This window comes from Tachyglossus aculeatus, chromosome 2 (assembly GCF_015852505.1).
Source record: "Tachyglossus aculeatus isolate mTacAcu1 chromosome 2, mTacAcu1.pri, whole genome shotgun sequence".
Taxonomy (NCBI): domain Eukaryota; kingdom Metazoa; phylum Chordata; class Mammalia; order Monotremata; family Tachyglossidae; genus Tachyglossus; species Tachyglossus aculeatus.
The window spans coordinates 64782117-64804549 of record NC_052067.1 but is presented as its reverse complement, the minus strand read 5'-3'; the positions used below and the strand labels follow the sequence as shown (position 1 = coordinate 64804549).

The 22433-nt window shown below is 43.1% G+C and overlaps 1 protein-coding gene across 1 annotated transcript in view; it reads right to left on the bottom strand.

Moving 5' to 3' along the window:
• NOX3 (NADPH oxidase 3) overlaps positions 1 to 18564 on the bottom strand; it is a 66275-nt gene extending 47711 nt beyond the window's left edge. The window contains exons 1-4 of the mRNA XM_038741526.1: positions 18520 to 18564; positions 17719 to 17814; positions 17502 to 17612; positions 13888 to 13972 (exon numbers count right to left, since the gene is read on the bottom strand). Of these exons, the coding sequence (XP_038597454.1) occupies positions 13888 to 13972; positions 17502 to 17612; positions 17719 to 17814; positions 18520 to 18564 (337 nt within the window). The remainder of the gene's footprint in view (positions 1 to 13887; positions 13973 to 17501; positions 17613 to 17718; positions 17815 to 18519) is intronic.
• Between the last annotated feature and the right edge of the window lie 3869 nt (positions 18565 to 22433).

The window sequence follows — 22433 nt, the reverse complement described above, 5'->3', positions numbered from 1 at the left end:
CCCCATTTTATAGATGAGGGACTGGAGGCATAGAGAATTTAAATGATTTTCCCAGGGTCACACAGCAGACAAGTGGCAGAGCCGGAATTATAATCCAGGTCCTCTAACTCCCAGGCCTGTGCTCTATACACTAGGCCACACTACTTCAGAATCCTTTCCATTGAGATCCCTCCAGCAGCTTTTTATTTCAACATCCTAAAACTAACCTATAGTCTTTGATTCACATGTTCCTGAATGTATATAGGCTGACAACTGAGCTGTTGTGGTAACACCAGGTTGGGTGGAATCAGAGGTTTGTGAGGTAACAGCACAGTAGTGGCACTTGATCAATCAATCAATGATATTTACTGGTGTCTACTGTGCACAGAGCACTGTACTATATGCTTGGGAAAGTACTATATAATATAGTTGGGAAGCAGCTTGGCCTAGTGGCAAGATCTTGAGCCTAGGAACCCGAGGACCTGGGCTCTAATGTTGACTATGCCACTTGTCTGCTGCATGACCTTGGGAGAGTCATTCAGCTTCTCTATGCCTCAGTTACCTCATCTGTAAAATGGGGATTAAGACTGTTTGTCCCATGTGGGACATGGAATGCATCCAACCTAATGATATTGTATCTACCCCAGCGCTCAGTACAGTGCCTGGCATACAATAAGCCCTTTAACAAATACCATTAAAAAGCAGAGTTGGTAGATGTGATTCCTGCGCACTAGGAACTCCCAGTTTACAGGAAGAAGATGTTAGAAAATAACTGAATCTGCAGAGGGCTTTGCACAGTCCACAATGGCATTTACCATAGCTTCGATGAGAGTCTGCATTTAAATGACTTTTCCAAATGGTAGGTTCCACAGGCCCACCATGAGCCAAAAAGTCTAGGAAGATCTACATCGATCATACAGTGAAACAGTGGGAAACTAATTTTGTATTTTGGAAGATAAGAGGGTTAAGATGGCTAGAAGAATGATCTGTTAAGCTCCAGGCCATGCAGATCCCCATTCATCCCTCAGAGGATCACCAGGATCAGCAGGGAGTGGTGGGGAAGTGCTGGGGAGAAGGGTCACCCGGAGCTGGATGATTGGAATTGTCCCCATCCTGACAACCATCACTTTGACAGAGATCCAGTTCTGTGTTTCCCCCCTTCCCCGCAATCAATCAGGGCACTTGGTATGCACAGTTCTACATCTATAGAGCAGTGGACTTTAAGTGCTTACTATGTGTCCAGCACTGTACTAAGCGCTGAGGTGGATACGAGCAAATTGGATTGGACACATTCCCTGTCCCACATGGGGCTCACAGTCTCAATCCCCATTTTACAGATGAAATAATTGAGGCCCAGAGAAGTGACTTGTCCAACATCACACAGCAGACAAATGACAGAGTTGAAGTTAGAACCCATGAACCTCTGACTCCCAGGCCTGTGCTCTTTGCACAAGGGCTGTTTGCTAGGATGAGTGAGATAACAAAATCCCTCCAAGTAGTTTTCAGTGGACATATTTTCCTGTCGGCATTTATCAATTACTGAGCTTTTATTGTTGCTGGTAGTATATTCTTATTGTTCTATGTGTATGTTCCTCCAAACTATATTGCTAGCCCCTTGGGGGATAGGGACTATATCTGAATTGCTTTTCACTAATTCTCCCCGGTCCTTAGTACAGTGGTTCACATATTGTAAGCATTTAATAAAACGTAGGCAGTAATGATAATGATAATAATTGTGGGTTAATAATGCTTAAGCAGCTCTTATTATAGGCAGGCATGTAAGAAGGCAGGAAGCCAAAGGAAGAATTTCCCTCACTGAATTTTCAGTCATGCCCTTGATTGCAGATAACATTGTTTTGTCTCCACTCTTTTCCCTCCACACCCACCCCCCTTGCCTACTTCCACCAGGCTTTAATTATATTCCTTAATGATTTCACCAATTAGAGCTTGTGGTTCAGTTTATAGGAAAAATGACATAAATTTGAAGTTGGCATACAAACGTCAATGTGAAGATGACTTCTTGAAAGGTTGGCCACATCTAATAAACCAGCCTTCTATTTGAAAAGCAGGACAATGAGGGGTTGAGAAGATAGCTGGTTTGGACATTGTTTGTTGCTCTTTTCTGAATATGCTAAAAAAAGTCATGTGAAAAGCAAAGATACATGTTTGTGAGCAGGGCTCAAAAAACGGTCTGAAGTGCACTAGAATCTTAATTACCAGGCAAATGTCTTACTAGCCATCAGTGTGAGATGTCCAAAACAGAATTCCTCATCTTTCCACCCAAACCTCATCCCCTCCAACACTTTCCCATCACTGTAGATAACATCACTACCCTCCCCATTCTGCAAGCCTGTAATCTTGGCATTATCCTCAACTCATCTCCCTGATTCAACCTGCATAGTCAATCAGTCACCAAATCCTGTCAGTTCTGCCTTCACAATATCACTAAAATCCACTCTTTACTCTCCATCCAAAGTTCTACTAATCTAATCTAAGCACTTAGATCCAGCTGGAAGGAAATGGTAGGCTGGGAAGAAGGGAAGAAAATACCCTCCAGAGGGTGTTTCTGGTAACTACATATGGGAGGTCTCGGTGAAAGCCTTATTGTTTTTTTATGCTATTTGTTTAAGTGCTTAATATGTTCCAGGCACTGTACTAAGTGCTGGAATAGATAAGGCAGTCAGGTTGGACACAGTCCATGTCCCACATGGGGCTCACAGTCTTAATCCTCATTTTGCTGATGAGGTAACTAAGGCAAAGAGACGTTATGTGAATTGCCCGGTCACACAGCAGGCAAGTGGCAGAGCTGTGACTGGAACCCAGATATTTCTGACTCCCAGGCCCATGATCTACCCACTAGGCAACACTGATTCTTAGAACCTCCAGGTTCTATTTTTTTTAATGGTATTTGTTAAGTGCTTACTAGGCATCAAGAACTCTCCTAAACACTGGGCTAGATATAGGATCATCAGGTGAGGCACAGTTCCTGTCCCACATGGGACTCACAGAGTAATTTGGAGGGAGGAGGATTTAATCTTCATTTTACAGATGAGGTAACTGAGGAACAGAGAAATGAAGTGACTTGTCCAAGGTCACAAAGTAGATAAGTGATGGAGCTGAAATTAGAGTCCAGGTCCTCTGATTCCCAGGCCTATGCTCTTTCCACTAGGCCACACTGCTTCTCTTGAGGACTGACTATCAATCAACAAGTAAAAACTAATAGTGTGGCATTTTTCTTATTTTCAGCAGAACCTGGGAATTTCCTGAGGTGGGGGTCCTGATCCCAAAATATATTTAGATATGTAAGTATGGTTTTAATTGAGCTGTCTGGAAGCATTTGGCAGTTTTTAATATTCTAAATTTCCTCAATTTTTAGTTGACCCCCCCATTATAACCAGAGACCATCCTGTGAAATAGCTGAAACAAGAGTAGAATAAAGTGCCGTTGGCTGGATCAAATGCTAACTTCTGAAGAATTATAAATACTCTGCTGGAAGCCTCATGTCACAGCATCTCATTGGGTTGCCAGGATTATGGTATTATTTTCTCCATTTTGCAGAGGCAAAGTAATCAATGCATGACCGAACCAAGCCAATCACAGTGAAGTAGTGTGCCTAATGGAAAGAGCACAGACTTGGGAGTCCAAAGACCTTAGTTCTAATTCTGGTTTTGCCGATTGTCTGCTATGTGATCTTGGGCAAGTCACTTAACTTCTCTGTGGGAGTAAATGGGAATTAAGACCGTGAGCCCCACATGGGACATGGACTGTGTCCAACCTGATTAGCTTGTGTCTACCCCGGTGCTTATTACAGTGCCTGACACTAAGTAAGCGTTTAACAAAGACCATAAAAAAATAAAATAACTGGCTGACAAGACCACTAAAGTTGGCAGCATTTTATCCACCAGAGTAAAATTCTCTGAATTGAGGAAATATGGAGCAAATAACTTAATGTCTTTCAAAATATTTCATATTAAAGCAGTCAGCAAGTCTAATTTTGTGAGGTTGCTACTTTTTCTCCAAACAGGTAAATTATAAGCTAATAAATGAAATGATGAAGCAAGGCACTGAATGGAGTTGAGTAATAGGGAAAAGAGGACTTTAAAAAAGTTCATATTAAAGACTCTTCTGTTATTTCCTTTCTGGCCTCTCCTTTTCTCCTAGATCAATGATAAATCATCTCCTAAGAAGGAATTGTAAACTCCCTGAGGGAAGTAATTATGTCTCCTAACTCGGTTGCATTTTACTCTCCCAAGCACTTGGTACATGTGCAGACCACCCAGTAAGCACTCAGTTACTATCATTGGTTTATTACTTCTTTTCTGGTCTCTCTCTTTCTCCTGGATCAATGACAAACCATCCCCTTGAGGGCAGGGATTCTGTCTACTAGCTCTACTGTATTGTACTCTCCCAAGCACTTTGTACGTACAATAAGTGCTCAATAAATACCACTGGTTTATTGATTGACTGACAGAGGTCCAGCACTTAATTGTTCCAAACAGTTGGCAAACTGGGGTCGGGGGTGGGGCAGGGGGAGGAAGTAGACCCAATGTTCTTTTGAATTTTTTCTTTTCAAATATAAATATATTTGAAATATAAATATATGGAACTTCTGCTCAACTGCTCTTGGATACCTACCCAACTCTCTGATCATTTTACTCATCTATCAATCAAATAATCAATCAGTGCTATTTACTGATAACTTGCTATGCACAGAGCACTATACTAAGTGCTTGGGAGAGCACAGTATATTAGGAAGATTCGTTCCCTTCCCATAGTGAGCTTACAATCTAGTGGGGGTGAAGGACAATAAAATAAATTGGAGCTAGGGGAAGCAACAGAATATAAAGATATACACATAAGTGCTCTCCGGGTTGGGGTAGGGTCAATCTCAAAGTACGCAAGAGGTTCAGCCCCAAAGGTTTAGGATCTCAGAAGGAAGGCCAATGGATAATAATAATAATAATAAATAATAATGGTATTTGTTAAGCACTTCCTGTGTGCCAGGCACTGTACTAAGTGCTGGGGTGTACACAAGCAAATCGGGTTGGACACAGTCCCTGTCCCACATGGGGCTCACAGTCTCAATCTTGATTTTAGAGATGAGGAAACTGAGGCCCAAAGAAGTGAAGTGACTTGCCCAGTGTCACACAGCAGACAAGTGGTGGAGCCAGGATTAGAACCCATTTGGATCATGAAACTCACATATATTCTGATTATGAATTATGTCCTCATATGAACAGGCACATTAGGATAGCTGGCATACCAGGCCCATTTTAGCCACCCCAACAGACCTAGTTAAGTTCCCAAATATACATTTTTCTTCATTTTTATAGCCTATTTTCCCCTGTGAATCGCATGTACATATCTTTATACCCTGCCAGTTCCTCTATCTGCAATTTATTTCAATGTTTGTCACTCCCTTTCTATAATAAACTCCTTGTGGACAGGGATGGGGTTATCAAATCTGTTGCATAATCTTAGTATAGTGCTCTGGACAGAGGAAGGACTCAATATCATTAATGAATAAGAAATGAGGGATTAGTCAGGAAGGTTTCTTGGAAAAGATAAGATTTAAGTAGGGCTCTGAAGATAGGGAATGTGGTGGCCTCTCGGATATGAAGAGGGAGGGAGTTTTAGGAATGAGAGGGCATGAGCAAGGGGGTCCAGATCAGATTGAAACACAGTAAATAAATAATAATGATAACTATTATGGTATTTGTTAAGCGCTTACTATGTGCCAAGCACTGTTCTAAGCACTGGGGTAGATACAAGGTAATCAGGTTGTCCCGTATGGGGCTCACAGTCTTAATCCCCATTTTACAGATAATAATAATAATAATAATAATAATAATAATAATAATAATAATAATAATGGCATTTATTAAGCACTTACTATGTGCAAAGCACTGTTCTAAGTGCTGGGGAGGTTACAAGGTGATCCGGTTATCCCACGGGGGGCTCACAGTCTTAACCCCCATTTTACAGATGAAGGAACTGAGGCACAGAGAAGTTAAGTGGCTTGCCCAAGGTCACACAGCAGACAAATGGCAGAGCTGGAATTAGAACCCATGTCCTCTGACTCCCAAACGCGGGCTCTTTCCACTAGGCCATGCTGAACTAGTTAGAAGAACGGAATGAGTTGTAGGGGGAGATGAGCAAGGACAGATAAGAGGGAAAGAGCTGATTGAGTGCTGTAACTTGAAGGTGAGGAGTTTCTTCTTCATGTGGGGGTGGATGAAACGAGCCTTTTGAGGAGTGAAGAGATCAGTCAGTCATATTAATTGAGTGAATACTGTGTGCGGAGCTCTGTACTAAGCACTTGGGAGAGTACAATATAACGGATTTCGCAGACACGTTTCCTGCCCACAGTGAGCCTACAATCTAGAAGGAGACACAGACATTAATATGAGTAAATGAATTTCGGATATGTACAAATGTGGGCTGTGGGAGGGGTGAATGAAAGGAGCAAATCCAAGTGCAAGGGTGACATGGAAGGGAGTGAGAGAAGAAGAAATGAGGGCTTAGTCACAGAAGGCATCTTGGAAGAAATGTGCCTTCAGAAAGGCTTTGAAGATGTGAAGAGTAATTATCTGTCAGTTATGAAGATGAGGGGCATTCCAGTCCAGAGGCAGGACATAGGTGAGATGCTGGCGGTGAGTAGAATAGATGAGATCGAGGTACAGTGAATAGGTGTCATTAGAGGAGCATGGTGTGTGGGCTGGGTTGTAGTAGGAGAGCAGTGAGGTAAGATCAGAGGGGGTAAGGTGACTGAGGGCTTTAAATCTCATGGTAAGGAGTTTCTGTTTCATGTGGAGGTGGATGGGCTACCACTGGAGGTTCTTGAGGAGTGCAGAAACATGGGCTGAATGTTTTTGTAGAAAATGGACATAGAGTGAAGTATGGACTGGCATGGAGAGAGACAGAAGGCAGGGAGCTCAGCAAGGAAGCTGGTATAACAATCAATGTGGAATAGTCTTAGGTGCTTGGATTTATGTGGTAGCAATTTGGATGGAGAAGAAAGGGTGGATTTTAGTGATGTTATGAAGGTTGAACCAATGGGATTTAGTGATAGATTGAATATATGGACTGAATAAAAGAAAGTCAAGGTTAATACCAAGGTTGTGGGTTAACCTTCCAGTGAAAGTATGCCGAAAGATTTTCTTTGGAAAAATGATCTGGGAAGCAGAGGGCATTATGGATTGAAGTGGGGAGCGACAAGGGGCAGGGAAATCACAAGCTGGGCTTGTGAGATAGGGATGGTGGTGGTATTGTCTACAGTGATGAGAAAGTTGAGGGAAGAGAGGTTTGGGGAGGAAAGATGAAGAGTGCCATTTGGGACATGCTAAAATTGAGGTGTTGGCGGGACATCCATGCCAGACACCCAGAAGATATACATCTAAATCTTTCTCAATCTGAAGCCAGGATATTAGCCCATTTTTCAGACAGGTATGATGAGTCGAGCAGGGAACTGGAAGAAAAGAGGGAAGCCTGGCAGGGAGTGCCTAGGGGAAATTGTCTGAAAATTGCTTTAAATTAGTAAACAAAAACAAAAAATGTCACCATTCTCCTCAATTCCCACAAATTATTTCCTCCTGGGAATCAGAGAGTGTGGGATTTACCAAAAGCATTTCCCAGGAAAATTTTCATGTCCTCTTTAGTACCTTCTCTTCCTGGAAGCCAACTCTTCCCTCAAATAGTGTTTCACTTCTTCCATTTCTTTTATTTCCCTTTTCTTTCTGTTTTGGATCCCTTCCCCTTCCTTTCTTTTTTCTTCTGCCTCCCCCTGATATCTACTTTATTTTCTTCCTCTCTTTCCTAACCCTTCTCCTTTAACACACAACAATGCTGTCACAGAGTATTTCCTTGGGATGAAAAAAATCAATTGCGAGAATCTTCACTTCAGGTCTCACTGCACACCCAAAGCGTGTGTTAATTGGCACTCCTGTACAGTCTGTCATGTCTGGTTGCTTAATTAAATTTGCTTTTGTTTTGGACTATTCCTCCTGCTCCGATATTGTCTTCATGCAGGAAGATTAAAAAAAATGAAAGGAAAACAGGCCTGTGTCATAACACTTTAGCATTCAGATTAATGGGGCCAGGCATCCTGATTTAGTGGAGGAGAGGGAATTGGGTGCCTGGCCCACATCCCAGAAGGCCCATGGTGGGATTCATTAGGATCTCACTTTTGGCTGAGGTGAGGAGAAGGTACCAAAAATGATGACACCCAGATCTACATCTCTGCCCCTGCTCTCTCCCCCTCCCTCCAGGCTCGCATCTCCTCCTGCCTTCAGGACATCTCCATCTGGATGTCCGCCCGCCACCTAAAGCTCAACATGTCGAAGACTGAGCTCCTTGTCTTCCCTCCCAAACCTTGTCCTCTCCCTGACTTTCCCATCTCTGTTGACGGCACTACCATCCTTCCCGTCTCACAAGCCCGCAACCTTGGTGTCATCCTCGACTCCGCTCTCTCATTCACCCCTCACATCCAAGCCGTCACCAAAACCTGCCGGTCTCAGCTCCGCAACATTGCCAAGATCCGCCCTTTCCTCTCCATCCAAACCGCTACCCTGCTAATTCAAGCTCTCATCCTATCCCGTCTGGACTACTGCACTAGCCTTCTCTCTGATCTCCCATCCTCGTGTCTCTCTCCACTTCAATCCATACTTCATGCTGCTGCCCGGATTATCTTTGTCCAGAAACGCTCTGGACATATCACTCCCCTCCTCAAAAACCTCCAATGGCTACCAATCAATCTGCGCATCAGGCAGAAACTCCTCACCCTGGGCTTCAAGGCTCTCCATCACCTCGCCCCCTCCTACCTCACCTCCCTTCTCTCCTTCTACTGCCCAGCCCGCACCCTCCGCTCCTCCACCACTAATCTCCTCACTGTACCTCGCTCTCGCCTGTCCCGCCATCGACCCCCGGCCCACGTCATCCCCCGGGCCTGGAATGCCCTCCCTCTGCCCATCCGCCAAGCTAGCTCTCTTCCTTCCTTCAAGGCCCTGCTGAGAGCTCACCTCCTCCAGGAGGCCTTCCCAGACTGAGCCCCTTCTTTCCTCTCCCCCTCGTCCCTCTCTCCATCCCCCCGCCTTACCGCCTTCCCCTCCCCACAGCACCTGTATATATGTATATATGGTTGTACATATTTATTACTCTGTTTATTTATTTATTTATTTATTTTACTTGTACATTTCTATCCTACTTATTTTATTTTGTTGGTATGTTTGGTTCTGTTCTCTGTCTCCCCCTTTTAGACTGTGAGCCCACTATCGGGTAGGGACTGTCTCTATGTGATGCCAATTTGTACTTCCCAAGCGCTTAGTACAGTGCTCTGCACATAGTAAGCGCTCAATAAATACGATTGATTGATTGATTGATTGATTGAAAAAGCAGCATGGCTCAGTGGAAAGAGACCGGGCTTTGGAATCAGAGGTCATGGGTTCTAATCCCGGCTCTGGTGCTTGTCAGCTGTGTGACCTTGGGCAAGTCACTTGACTTCTCTATGCCTCAGTTCCCTCATCTGTAAAATAGGGATGAAGACTGTGAGCCCCACGTGGGACAACCTGTTAATCTTGTATCCTCCCCAGTGCTTAGAATGGTGTTTTGCACATAGTAAGCATTTAATAAATGTCATCATTACTATTATTATTATTAAAAAAAAGTTTGGCTATCTGCCTAGCTATTGTCTCCTATTCAGTCTGATATCATGTGATTTTCTGCCTGGAACTCCCTCCCCATTCACACCTGGGAGAACACTTATGTCCCAGTGTTCAATCAATCAATCAATCATCTTTATTGAGTGCTTACTGGGTGAAGAGCATTGTGCTAAGCACTTGGAAGAGTACAATATAACAGTATAAGCAGAGTTGGTAGATGCATTCCCTGCCCACAGTGAGTTTTCAGTCTAGAGGAGTGAATATAGGGAGCAAATCAGGGTGACTCGGAAGGGAGTGGGAGAAGAGGAAATGACAGCTTAGTCAGAGGAGATTTGCCTTCAGTAAAGCTTTGAAGTTGGGGAGAGTGACTGTTTGTCACATATGAAGAGGAAGGGTCTTCCAAGGCAGGTGCTGGATGTGGGTGAGAGGTCAGAAGCGAGATAGATGAGGTACAGTGAATAGGTTGGCATTAGAGGAGCAAAGTGTGCAGGCTGGGCTGTAGTAGAAGAGTAGTGAAGTAAGGTAGGAGAGGGCAAGGTGATTGAATGCTTTAGAGTCAATGGTAAGGAGTTTATGTTTGATGTGGAGGTGGATAGGCAACCACTAGAGGTTCTTGAGGAGTGGAGAAACATGGACTGAATGATTTTGTAGAAAAATGACCTGGACAGCAGGGTGAAGTATGGACTGGAGTCGGGGGAGATAGGAGGTAGGGAGGTCAAGTAAGAAGGCTGAAACAGTAATCAAGGTGGGGTAGGATAAGTGCTTGGATTAAAGTGGTAGCAGTCTGAATGGAGAGGAAAGGGCAGATTTTAGCAGTGTTGTGAAGACTGAATATGTGGGTTGAATGAGAGAGGTGAGTGAAGGACAACGTCAAGTTTATGGGCTTGTGAGACAGGAAGGATGGTGGTGCTGTCTACAGTGATGGGAAAGTCAAGGGGAGGACATGGCTTGGATGGGAAGATAAGAAGGGTTTTTTTGGATATGTTAATTTTGAGGTGTTGGTCAGACATCCAAGTAGAGTTGTCTTGAAGGCAGGAGGAAATGTGAGACTGCAAACAGGGAGAAAGAGCAGGGGCTGAAAATGTAGTTTTGGAAATCAACTACATAGAGGTAGTAGTTGGAGCCATGGGACTTTGAAGATTTTACTAAAATCATAAATCATAAAATCAAAAGATAAGCAGCGTAGCTCAGTGGAAAGAGCACAGGCTTTGGAGTCAGAGGTCATGGGTTCAAATCTCAGCTCTGCCAATTGTCAGCTGTGTAGTTTGGGCAAGTCACTTAACTTCTCTGTGCCTCAGTTCCCTATCTGTAAAATAGGGATAAAGACTGTGTGCCCCCTGTGGGACAACCTGATCACCTAGTAATCTCCCCAGTGCTTAGAACAGTTCTTTGCACATAGTAAGCACTTAGTAAATGCCATTATTATTATTATAACTTCTCCAGGAAGTCTTCCCTGACTAACCTTTCAACTCCCCACCTTATTTTCCCCACTACTGCATCACTTATCCTCTTGAGTTCTCATCTCCTAGGCCCTTAGGTACTCACCCCTCTCCCTGACTCACACTGCTTATGTACATATTCTTATATCCTGTTGCTTCCCCTTACCTGTAATTTATTTTACAGTCTACCTCCCCTGCTAGATTATATGTTACTTGAGGGCAGGGATCATGCCTACTAATTCGATTGTGCTCTCCAAGTACACAGTACTGTGCTCTGCATAGTGTAAGCATTCAATACATTCCAATGATTTGATTACATTTTGCAGTACCCTGAGCACGCTGCATAATGACATCAAATAAAGCCTCCAAGCCTGGCTAAGCCCTCTAAATCTAGGGGTTTCTCCAGGGGATTCCCCAGTCCCAACCTTTGCAAAAGAACCATTACCTCTCTCCCTCCTCTCAGGTCCCTGTTAATAGCAGATGTCACTTCAGGCTTAGGCAGAGACATACTTTCTAACTTTCAACTGTTGCCTCTCTGCAGCAGCCTCTTTAACAATGCTATAAGGTGGCTGTCTCACTTGCTTACTGCCATTAATGATAACAATAATAATAGTAATAATAAAAATGGAATTTCATAAGTTCTTACTATGTGCCAAGCCCTGAGGTAACCAGGTGGGACAAAGCCCCTGTCCCACATAGGTCTCACAGTCTAAGTAGGGGGAAGAACAACAATTGAATTCCCATTTTACAGATGAGGAAACAGACACAAAGAAGAGGTGATTTGCCCATATTCACAGAGCAGGCAAGTGGTGGAGCAGGTATTAGGACCCAGGTACCCTGAATTCCAGACCCTTGCTGGTTCCACTAAGTCACACAGCTTCTCATCCCTTATCAGCCCTGTCAAAAAGCCCTGGGGGCAGTGGAAGCAGCATGGCATCAGAGGTGGGTGAAGAGAGGTGAGGCTGTGAACATCCAATTTTTTGAATAAAAAAAACAAAAAACAAAACTTCAGGCAGCCCCTATTGCCCCTGAGGGGCCTCCCCTAGGCCTTTACTTGGAGAATCTCCCATAGCCTAATATATGTTAATCTGATTGTACTGGAAACCTCAAGCAGTGGCTTGACAAGCCATAGCCTTCAGGGTCAGGTCAGCTGTGTTCATCATCACAGTTGTCACGAGTGGTGATGGCAGCGAAGACTGCCTGAGCCCCTGGCCCTGAAGAATTAGCCCCCCTGGGTCAACACTTAGTTTTGGTCTCAGAACCAGCTCTACTAAAGCCACGGACTGGCAGAGGCGGAGAAGAGTGGTGTCAAAGGAGAGTTCACCCATTCTCCAGCCTGTGTCTGTGTTCTCTTTATCCACTCTCTCTTTTCTTCTCTGTTCTCTTTTTCTCTCTCCGTATCCTTCTCCATGTATCTCTCTCAACCATTTCAAGCAATTGTATTTATTGAACACTTACTGTTTACAGAGTACTGTAGTAAGTACTTGGGAGAGTACAGTATAACAGAGTTGGTAGACATGTTCCCTGACCACAATGAGTTTACAGTCTAGAGGGATCTTATAATCTACAAGACTTTATAGTTTACAGTCTCTCTCTCTTTCTCTTTCTCTCATGGCACTTTTTTATGGTATTTGTTAAGCGCTTACTAGGTACCAAGCACTGTACTAAGCACTGGGGTAGATACAAGTTAATCAGGTTGGGCACAGTCCCTGTTCCAGGTGGGACTCAGTCTTAATCCCCATTTTACAATGAGGTAACTGAGGCCCAGAGAAGTAAAGTGACTTGACCAAGGTCACATAGCAGACAAGTAGTGGAACAGGGATTAGAACTCAGGTTCTTCTGACTCCCAGGCCCGTGCTCTATTCATTATGCATGCTGCTTTTCAAGCACTTACCATATGCAAAATACTCTACTAAGTACTGGGAATAGATATACTCAGATTGCACACAGACTCTGTCTTGCCTGTGCCTCACAGTCTAAAGGAAAAGGGAGATAAGACATTTTATCCACATTTTGCAGATGAGGAAACTGGGACACAGAGAACTTGAATGGTTTACCCAAGATTACAAGTGACAGAGATAGGATTAGAAGCCAGGTCTACCTGGACCTGGGTTCTTTCCACTAGGCCATGTTATATAGTGGCCATTCTCTCCATATCTCTCTGTGTCTCTCTCTGGACCCAATTCCATTATTCTTAGGGTCCCAGGGAATTTTAATTCCTTATTTCATCTGGGCCTTCATTAGTGCTTTTGATTTCCAGCAAAATCTTCAATGGATAGAGACTAGCCCTTGCCAGCTCTTCTGGTTCTTGCCAGAATTAAACCCTGGTTAATTTTGGCATCTTGTATTCGAGATTTGCATGGGATATTAAAAATATAGCATATTATACATTTCAGGAACACTAACGTAACACTTGACTCTTTCAATTCTCTAACAGTCATTTTCATGTGAAGATAAATAAGGTTGGAATCACCTTGGAAAATCATATTGGAAAATAACATGCTCCATTTCAAACAAAAATTGATCTTTTATATTATTCTGGCTTATTTGTTTGTAATTAAAAATAGGGTGACTTGGAGATGCTCACAACACCTCTCAGTGACTGGTGGCATATGGGTAATTGATTTCTTGAATTTACCAGTTTTAACTGTTTATTACCTAGTACTTTATTGGTAAGAAAAAAGACACTCCTTGTACCAGGTGAAAGCAACTTGGGAATGGATCTAAACTTCTGAAAAATCCTATACAGTTGATACTCCAGGTACACTATTTTCTGCCTAATCAGGACAGTTCTCAAATGCTAGTACACTTACTTGCAAAAGCAGATATTGCATAGGCAACCAGTTTGTGGAATTTGAGGTTTTTGTCAAATTGCCTTCTCCATGGTCCTCTGCAGCACTGGAAAAGGAAAAGACTGATTTTTGAAAGTAGCCAAGTATGTTGGATAATAAATAATTCACTCCTTTAGCACCAGCATACTCACTGTTCCCTGATCTCTTCTCATCTCCCTTGAGCAAGTTCTCCTCTTGTCCTATACTACCCCCTCCACCCCACCATATACACCAGACCGCCACTTTCCCAACCTTCAAAGCAATATTAGGGTCACATCTTCTCCAAAAGGCCTTCCCCAATTAAGCCCTTTTCCTCAGCTTCCTCTCCCTTCTCCACCATCTATGCAGTTGGATCTGTGACCTTTGGGGATTTGAAATTTGCCCTACCCTCAGTCACACAGAACTTATGGACATATCTATATGATATTCAGCGTGGCTCTGTGGAAAAGAGCATGGGCTTTGGAGTCAGAGGTCATGGGTTCAAATCCTGGCTCTGCCAGTTGTCAGCTGTGTGACTTTGGGCAAGTCACTTTACTTCTCTGTGCCTCAGTTACCTCATCTGTAAAATGGGGATGAAGACTGTGAGCCCTCTGTGGGACAATCGGATCACCTCATAACCTCTCCAGCGCTTAGAACAGTGCTTTGCACATAGTAAGCACTTAATAAATGCCATTATTATCATTATTATTATTATATCTATAAATTATATGCTACAAATTATTTATATAGGTCTATTGTCTGTTTCCCCTCTAGACTGTAAGCTCGTTATATACAGGGGACAAGTCTACCAACTCTGCTGTATTGCACTCTCCCAAGTGCTTATCAATCATTCAATCATATTTATTGAGCACTTATTGTGGGCAGAGTGCTGTACTAAATGCTTGGGAGACTACAATATAACAGAGTCTGTAGACACATTCCCTGCCCCCAGTGAGCTTACAATCTAGAGGAGGAGACAGACCTTAATATAAATAAATAAATTATAGATATGTACATAAGTGCTGTGGGGCTGAGAGACAGGTGAATAAAGGGTGCAAAACTAAGTGCAAGGGAAACACTGAAGGGAGTGGGAGAAACAGAAATGAGGGCTTAGTCAGGGATGGCATCTTGGAGAAGATGCTTCTTCAATAAGGCTTTGAAGGTGGGAAGAGTAGTTACTGTTTTATAAAAAGACGGAGGGCACAGGCCAGAAGCAGAACATGGATGAGAGATCAGTGGTGAGACAGACAAGACTGAGGTACAGTGGGTAGGTTTGCATTAGAGGTGCAAAGAGTGTGGGCTGGGTTATAGTAGGAGAGCAGTGAGGTAAGGTAAGAGAGGGCTGATGGTAAGGAGTTGCTGTTTGATGAAACCACTGAAGGTTCTTGAGGAATGGGGAAACATGGACTGACCATTTTTGCAGAAAAATGATCTGGGCAGCAGAGTGAAGCATGTACTGGAGTGGGTAAATACAGGAGGTTTGGGAAGTCAACAAAGCAACTGATAGAGTCATCATGGCAGGATAATGTGAGTGCTTGGTAGCAGTTTGGCTGGAGATGAAAGGGAGGATTTTTGTGAAGTTGTAAGGGTTGAACCAACAGGATATAGTGGCAGATTGAATATGTGGGTTGAATGAGAGAGATGAGGATAAAACCAAAGTTATGGGTTTGTGAGTCAGGAAGGATGATGGTGCTGTCTACAGTGATGGGGAAATCAAGGGGAGTACGAGACTTGGGTGGGAAGATAAGGGGTTCTGTTTTGGGCATGTCAAATTTGAGATGTTGGCAAGACATCCACCTAGGTATGGCAGGAGGAAATGCAAGACTGAAGAGAGGGAGAGAAATCAGAAATGGAAATGTAGATTTGGGGATCAACAACATAGAAGTGGGAGTTGAAGTCATGGAAGTGAATGAGTTCTCCAAGGGAGTGGGTGTAGATGGAGAATAGACGGGGACTCAGAACTGAACCTTGAAAGAGATTGAGAATGAGCATCACTGTCCTGAAAACAATAAGAGCTCAGTAAATGCCATTGATGATGATGATGATATAGCCCAGTCCGCACCCTCCGTTCCTCCACCGCTGACCTCCTCACTGTACCTCGCTCTCGCCTGTCCCGCCATCGACCCCCGGCCCACGTCATCCCCCGGGCCTGGAATGCCCTCCCTCTGCCCATCCGCCAAGCTAGCTCTCTTCCTCCCTTCAAGGCCCTGCTGAGAGCTCACCTCCTCCAGGAGGCCTTCCCAGACTGAGCCCCTTCCTTCCTCTCCCCCTCGTCCCCCTCTCCATCCCCCCCATCTTACCTCCTTCCCTTCCCCACAGCACCTGTATATATGTATATATGTTTGTACATATTTTTTTTACTCTATTTATTTATTTATTTATTTTATTTGTACATATCTATTCTATTTATTTTATTTTGTTAGTATGTTTGGTTTTGTTCTCTGTCTCCCCCTTTTAGACTGTGAGCCCACTGTTGGGTGGGGACTGTCTCTATATGTTGCCAATTTGTACTTCCCAAGCGCTTAGTACAGTGCTCTGCACATAGTAAGCACTCAATAAATACGATTGATGATGATGATGATGATATGCCAAGCACTGTACTAAGCCTTGGAATAGATAAAGGATAATCAGGTCCCACACAAGGCTCACAGGGTTAGTAGGAGGAAGAGCAGGTATTGAATCCCCATTTTGTAGATGAGGGGACTCAGGTACAGAGAAGTTAAGTGACTTTCCCATGGTCACACAGCAAAGTAGTGGAGTAAGGATTAGAACTCAGGGCCTCTGACTCCCAGGCCCACGCTCCTTCCACTAGGCGATGCTACTTCTCTATCATCTAGTATCTACCCCAAATTTTAGTACAGTGCCAGGCACATAGTAAGCACTTAACATGTACCTGTAAAAATACCCAAGAAAAAGTATACTTTTCAGTTACGTTGTTGAATTGGAAATTGAAACATTCATGCTGTCAAGATACTTCTACTCCTAAGGGTAGTACAGTGCTCTGCACATAGTAAGCGCTCAATAAATACGATTGATGATGATGATGATGGGTAGGAACATTTTGATGAGGCCCACTCTGGCGATGGACCAAAGGCATCAGGGAGGAATTCTGCCTGAGTCAAATATCCCACAGAAAGACCACTCCACAGTGAAAGAATCAGACGTTCTGATCTCCAGTGACTTTCTTAACTGCACCCCCACACACACACACACACACACACACCCCGCACCATGAATAAATGTACCTTCGACTATTGGGAATACTGAGACAGTGCAGTTAAATTCCAAATTGTTTTTAATTAGAGCCACGTGGCTAATCCTCATTTTACCTCATCTTCCACTCCCTTCTGCGTCTCTCTCCTAGCCCCAAAGCCCTTATGTATATATCTGTAATTTTATTTATTTGTATTGATGTCTGTTTCCCTCACTCTAGACTGTGAGCTCATTGTGGGCGGGGAATGTCACTGTTTATTGTTATAGTGTATTTTCCCCAGAGCTTAGTTTAGTGTTCTGCACACAGTAAGCACTCAATAAATATGATTCAGTGAATGAATGAATGAATGATCTGTCACAAGGAAAACAAAGGCCAATTTGAGTAGGTTTGGAATGGTACTTACAGCATCCGTTCCCCTCAAGAATGACATCAGGTTTCGGCTGACCGGTACCAGGATTAACATGCAGTTAAAATTAAGGCAAATTGCAGATGCTCTTGCCCATGCCAAGGCCGACTGCACATATGTAAAGGTGCAAAAAAAGACACATCAAAAATTGAAGAAGTTTGGAGCTAAGTAACACTTAAAACATTTTACTCACTGCTCATGAATTGCTACTTACACCCAACATAACTCGGGTATAGAAGAACGCATTGTCCTCTTCATACCACAGGAATGTGTCGATAAACAGATATAAATTCAATCCCAGCCACAGCAGCTAGAATACAGAGTATAGCAGAGAGCGCTGAGAGGACTGATCAATGTCATCTTCAAAATTTTACAGTGTGCAAAATCACTTCAGGTTATTCGATACTGATTGGAATCCTTGATATATACTTCTCTGTTAGCATGCCGCTATAATGATGATCATTGAGCAAAATCATACAAGTCGTGATTCTGTGTCCCATGTATTCTGAGTACTTTCCTAAACATGTTATTGGCTTTAGAAAAATCCTGTAGAAAGCTAGTATCAACTTTTCTCAATGATACACTTCAGCACAACTTCATAAAATTAATTCAATCGTATTTATTGCATGATTGCTCTGTGCAGTGCACTGTACTAAGCGCTTAGCACTGTACTATAGCAGAGGTTGATGACAACCTGTAGTAGGGAAAAAATGAGAAGTACTGTACAACTCTTTTCCCAACAAGAAATAAACACCATCCCTGAATTCAGAGAAGCCATTTAATTCAACCATCATGTAAGAACAAATGCTTGAGTTAACAAATAATTAAAAACAAACTCACTAGTGATGAAGACATTGCAAAATTCTGTAAGGAGAGTTTAAGCACAACCCAGTTCTGTTTTATTTCAGGGTTCTACTCAAGACCATTTAACATTCTTACACATTTTCCCAGACTAAAAGTTCACTCTAGATATTTAGAAAATCATGTTTTTAAAATGGAAAAAAAAGATACTTACTACCAAAAGGAGAGAAAGACACTCATTCATCATCCAGCATCTCATTTTAGCTGTTTGCTTTCTGTGCTAACAGTGACTTAACTTTCCCTTCACCTTTCCCTGGGCTTTCTGCCCTTTGCTGGGGTTTCCCTTCTAACTCCTTTTGTCCTTAGATCTAAATACTCATCCAGTGGGAGTTATGCTTTCTAGGAATTTCTAATTAAGGTCATCATGCCAAGAGTGGACCCCAAGCTGACGCGCCTTCTGACGGGAGTAAATAAAAATCCAGGTTCTAGCTACTGATTTCTATCTCTGAAAGACTTTTTGAGAAAGAAAAGCTGGCTTTATTACATAATCCTCAAGTATTTTATATTCCATTTGCTTCCTACAAGAGAAGCAGTGTGGTTCAGTGGAAAGAGCACGGGCTTGGTGGTCAGAGGTCATGGGTTCTAATCCCTACTCTGCCACTTGTCAGATGTTTGACATTGGGCAAGTCACTTAACCTCCCTGTGCCTCAGTTTCCTCATCTGTAAAATGGGGATTAAGACTGTGAGCCCCTTGTGGGACAACGTGATCACCTTGTATCCCACCCCCCCAGTGCTTAGAACAGTGCTTTAGCACATAGTAAGTGCTTAACAAATACCATAATTATTATTATTATTACATGTGGCAATCAAAAGGATGATACCTCTTAATGTAGAGTTAAGAAATGAAGAACCTAAAAGCAAAGGCTATAAGCAGTGAAACACAGGCCCTCAGCTTTCTCTGTCTGTCTCACACACACAGTCTCTCACTCATTGAAGGTCTCTGCTGGGTGCCCAGCATGCAGGGAGTCCTTGGTTTTACAGTGATGATGATGCAATGATATTAATGGAAGGTAAAGTGTTCTTGGGGAGATGTGTCATAAATGCCACACTATAGTATAGGTCATCGAACACGGCTTTGACTCTGACTAGGTTTCTCCCTTCACAGTTCTTCAGGACCTTACAATCTGGTGGGGGGAGCTTAAAATCTACAGTCATATTGTGTACAAATCTAAACAATGGTTTTCCCAGCTCTTCATTAGAGGATTTATTTCTCAACAGAAGCAGCATGGTGTAGTGGATATATCACAGGCCTGACAGTCAGAAGGTCATGGGTTGCAATCCTGACCCTGCCACTTGTCTGCTGTGTGGCCTTGGGCAAGTCACTTCACTCCTCTGTGCTTCAGTTACCTCATCTGTAAAATGGGGACTGAGACTGTGAGCCCCATGTGGGACAGGGATAGTGTCCAATCCAATTCGCTTGTATCCACCCAGTGCTTAGTACAGTGACTGGCACATAGCAAACACTTTACAACTACCACAATTATTATTGTCTTCTTTCATGTCCCGGGCAGCTCTTACTATTCCTGCCTTTGCCTTTCTAGCAGCTCTGAGTTGTCTAACCCAACAATACCTTCCAAACTATCCCTTTCTGCAGAGAACCATCGATTGAAACTGTGGCACGTGGAGCAGTATTCACTTCAGCTTCTGAGTCAGCAGATGTTGTGTTTCCCTTGTCCAAGTACTTTCCCATCACACTTTCTTCAGCCATGTCTTGCTGGCCTGAAAAATCTTCCTAATAACTGTGGTATTTGTTAAGTGCTTACTATGTGCCAGACACTGTACTAAGCACTGGGGTAAATACAAGGAAATTGGGTTGGGCGCATCCCTATCGCACATGGGGCTCACAGCCTTAATTCCCATTCTACGGATGAGGGAAATGAGGCAGAAAGAAGTTAAGTGACTTGCCTAAGGTCACACAGAAGACAGGTGGCAGAGCAGGGATTAGACCCCAGGTCCTTCTGATTCCCAGGCCCATGCTCTAGCCACTAGGCATGCTGCTTCTGTTTCCTGTCCCAGAGTGCTGAAGCAGTACAGCCTCACGAATGCCCCTGGCATCTAGTAGTACTGTACCTTCTTGTTGCAGGCTGGTGAGCATGGATGCAGCAGGAGTGGGGCAACAAGGAGGCAGGTGCACAAGGGACCTCTAGCCTCACTGTGGGAAGGGAATATGTCTGTTATATGGTTATATTGTACTCTCCTAAGTGCTTACTACAGTGGTCAGTACACAGTAAGTGTTCAGAGAAGCCAAATGACCTACTGGACAGAGCACAGACCTAGGAGTCAGAAGGACCTAGGTTCTAATCCTGGCTCCACCATTAGTCTGCTGTGTGATGTTTGGGCAAGTCACTTCGATTCTCTGGGCCTCAGTTACCTTAACTATACAATGGGGATTAAGGTTCTCAGCCCTATGTGGGACAGGGAGTATCTAAAACCTGATTAGCTTGAATTTACCCCAGTGCTTAGTACAGTGCCTGACACATAGTAAGCGCTTAACAAATACCATAAAAAGTAAATAAATATGGATTGATTGATAAGTGCATTGTGGGCAGGGTATGTGTTTGTTATTGTTGTATTGTACTCTCCCAAATGCTTAGTACAGTGGTCCACACACAGTAAGCGCATAATAAATGCAACTGAATGAATGTCTGACTTACAGTAATGGTTGTCCCAAGTCTCACCAGACTGGATCCAGCTGGTGATTCACTTGGCTTCCTAAGCCATTGGCCCACCAGAGGCTGTAGCTGGACACAAGGAAGTCCACTGAAATGTCTCTTGAAATGTGTCTGTCCTGTCAGCCTAACATGTTTCCTGCTAATGTTAGCTTCCTGCTAGGCAAAAAAAGGCATTTTTCACTAATTATTACTATCATTATTATTGTATTTATAAACACTTAGTGCCAAGCACTGTTCTAAGAGCTGGGGTAGATACAAGATAATTAGGTAGAACACAATCTCTGTCCCACATAGGGCTCAGAGTAGGAAGCAGAACAGGCATTGAAACTCCAGTTTACAGATGAAGAAATTGAGGTACAGATGAGTTAAGTAACTTGCCCGAGGTCACACAGCAGGTAATTGGCAGATCCAGGATAAGAAGCCAAGTCCTCTAATTCCCAGGCCCATGGTTTTTCATTAGGTCATTCAGATCCTCATAATTCCTTATAAAAAATTCCCTATCTGTGGAAGACAGAGCCAATGTGGAATAAAGACAGCTTCCACTATATTACTTTCATTAGAGAAGCAGCATGGCTCAGTGGAAAGAGCACAGACTTTGGAGTCAGAGGTCATGTGTTCAAATCCTGGCTCCACCACTTGTCAGCTGTGTGACTTTGGGCAAGTCACTTAACTTCTCTGTTCCTCACTTACCTCATCTGTGAAATGGGGATTAAGACTCTGAGCCCCACGTGGGACAACCTGCTCACCCTGTAACCTCCCCAGTGTTTAGAACAGTGCTTTGCACATAGTAAGCTCTTAATAAATGTCATTATTATTTATTATTTATATTATTCAACTTCCAGATGGATGCAAAATTCATCAAGCGCTTGGTACAGTACTCTGCACACAGTAAGCACTCAATAAATATGATTGAATGAAGTTTTGTATTTTCAAATATGCAGCTCTGTTAAAACATTTTAGCAGAAGAGATTTTATAGTTATAGAGGTAATTATTGTTCAAAGAAAACATTGTATTTTCATAGTTTTGAATTTTAAAAAAAGAAATAAAATGAGGATGATTTGAGCTATCATATCTTTTTTTGAAAAAACAAATGATCAAATAAGGAAATCAATTGATCGAGAGTATTTATTGAGCATCTACTGTACACAGATAACTGTTCTAGGTGCTTGGGACAGTAAAACAGAATTTGTAGACATGATCCCTGCCCTTACGGATGGTAGTCAATCCAGAAACGGGGGCCAATATCTGATTTAGTGCTCAGTTACTACTGGAATGAATTGGTCTCTCTGGACGCGTTTTCACCTAGTCAAATCCACTTGTGCTCAGATGGCTTTGATGCTTTCTATCTGTATTGTTTCCTATCATGCCAAATGTTCTTCTGGCTGCCATCATAGG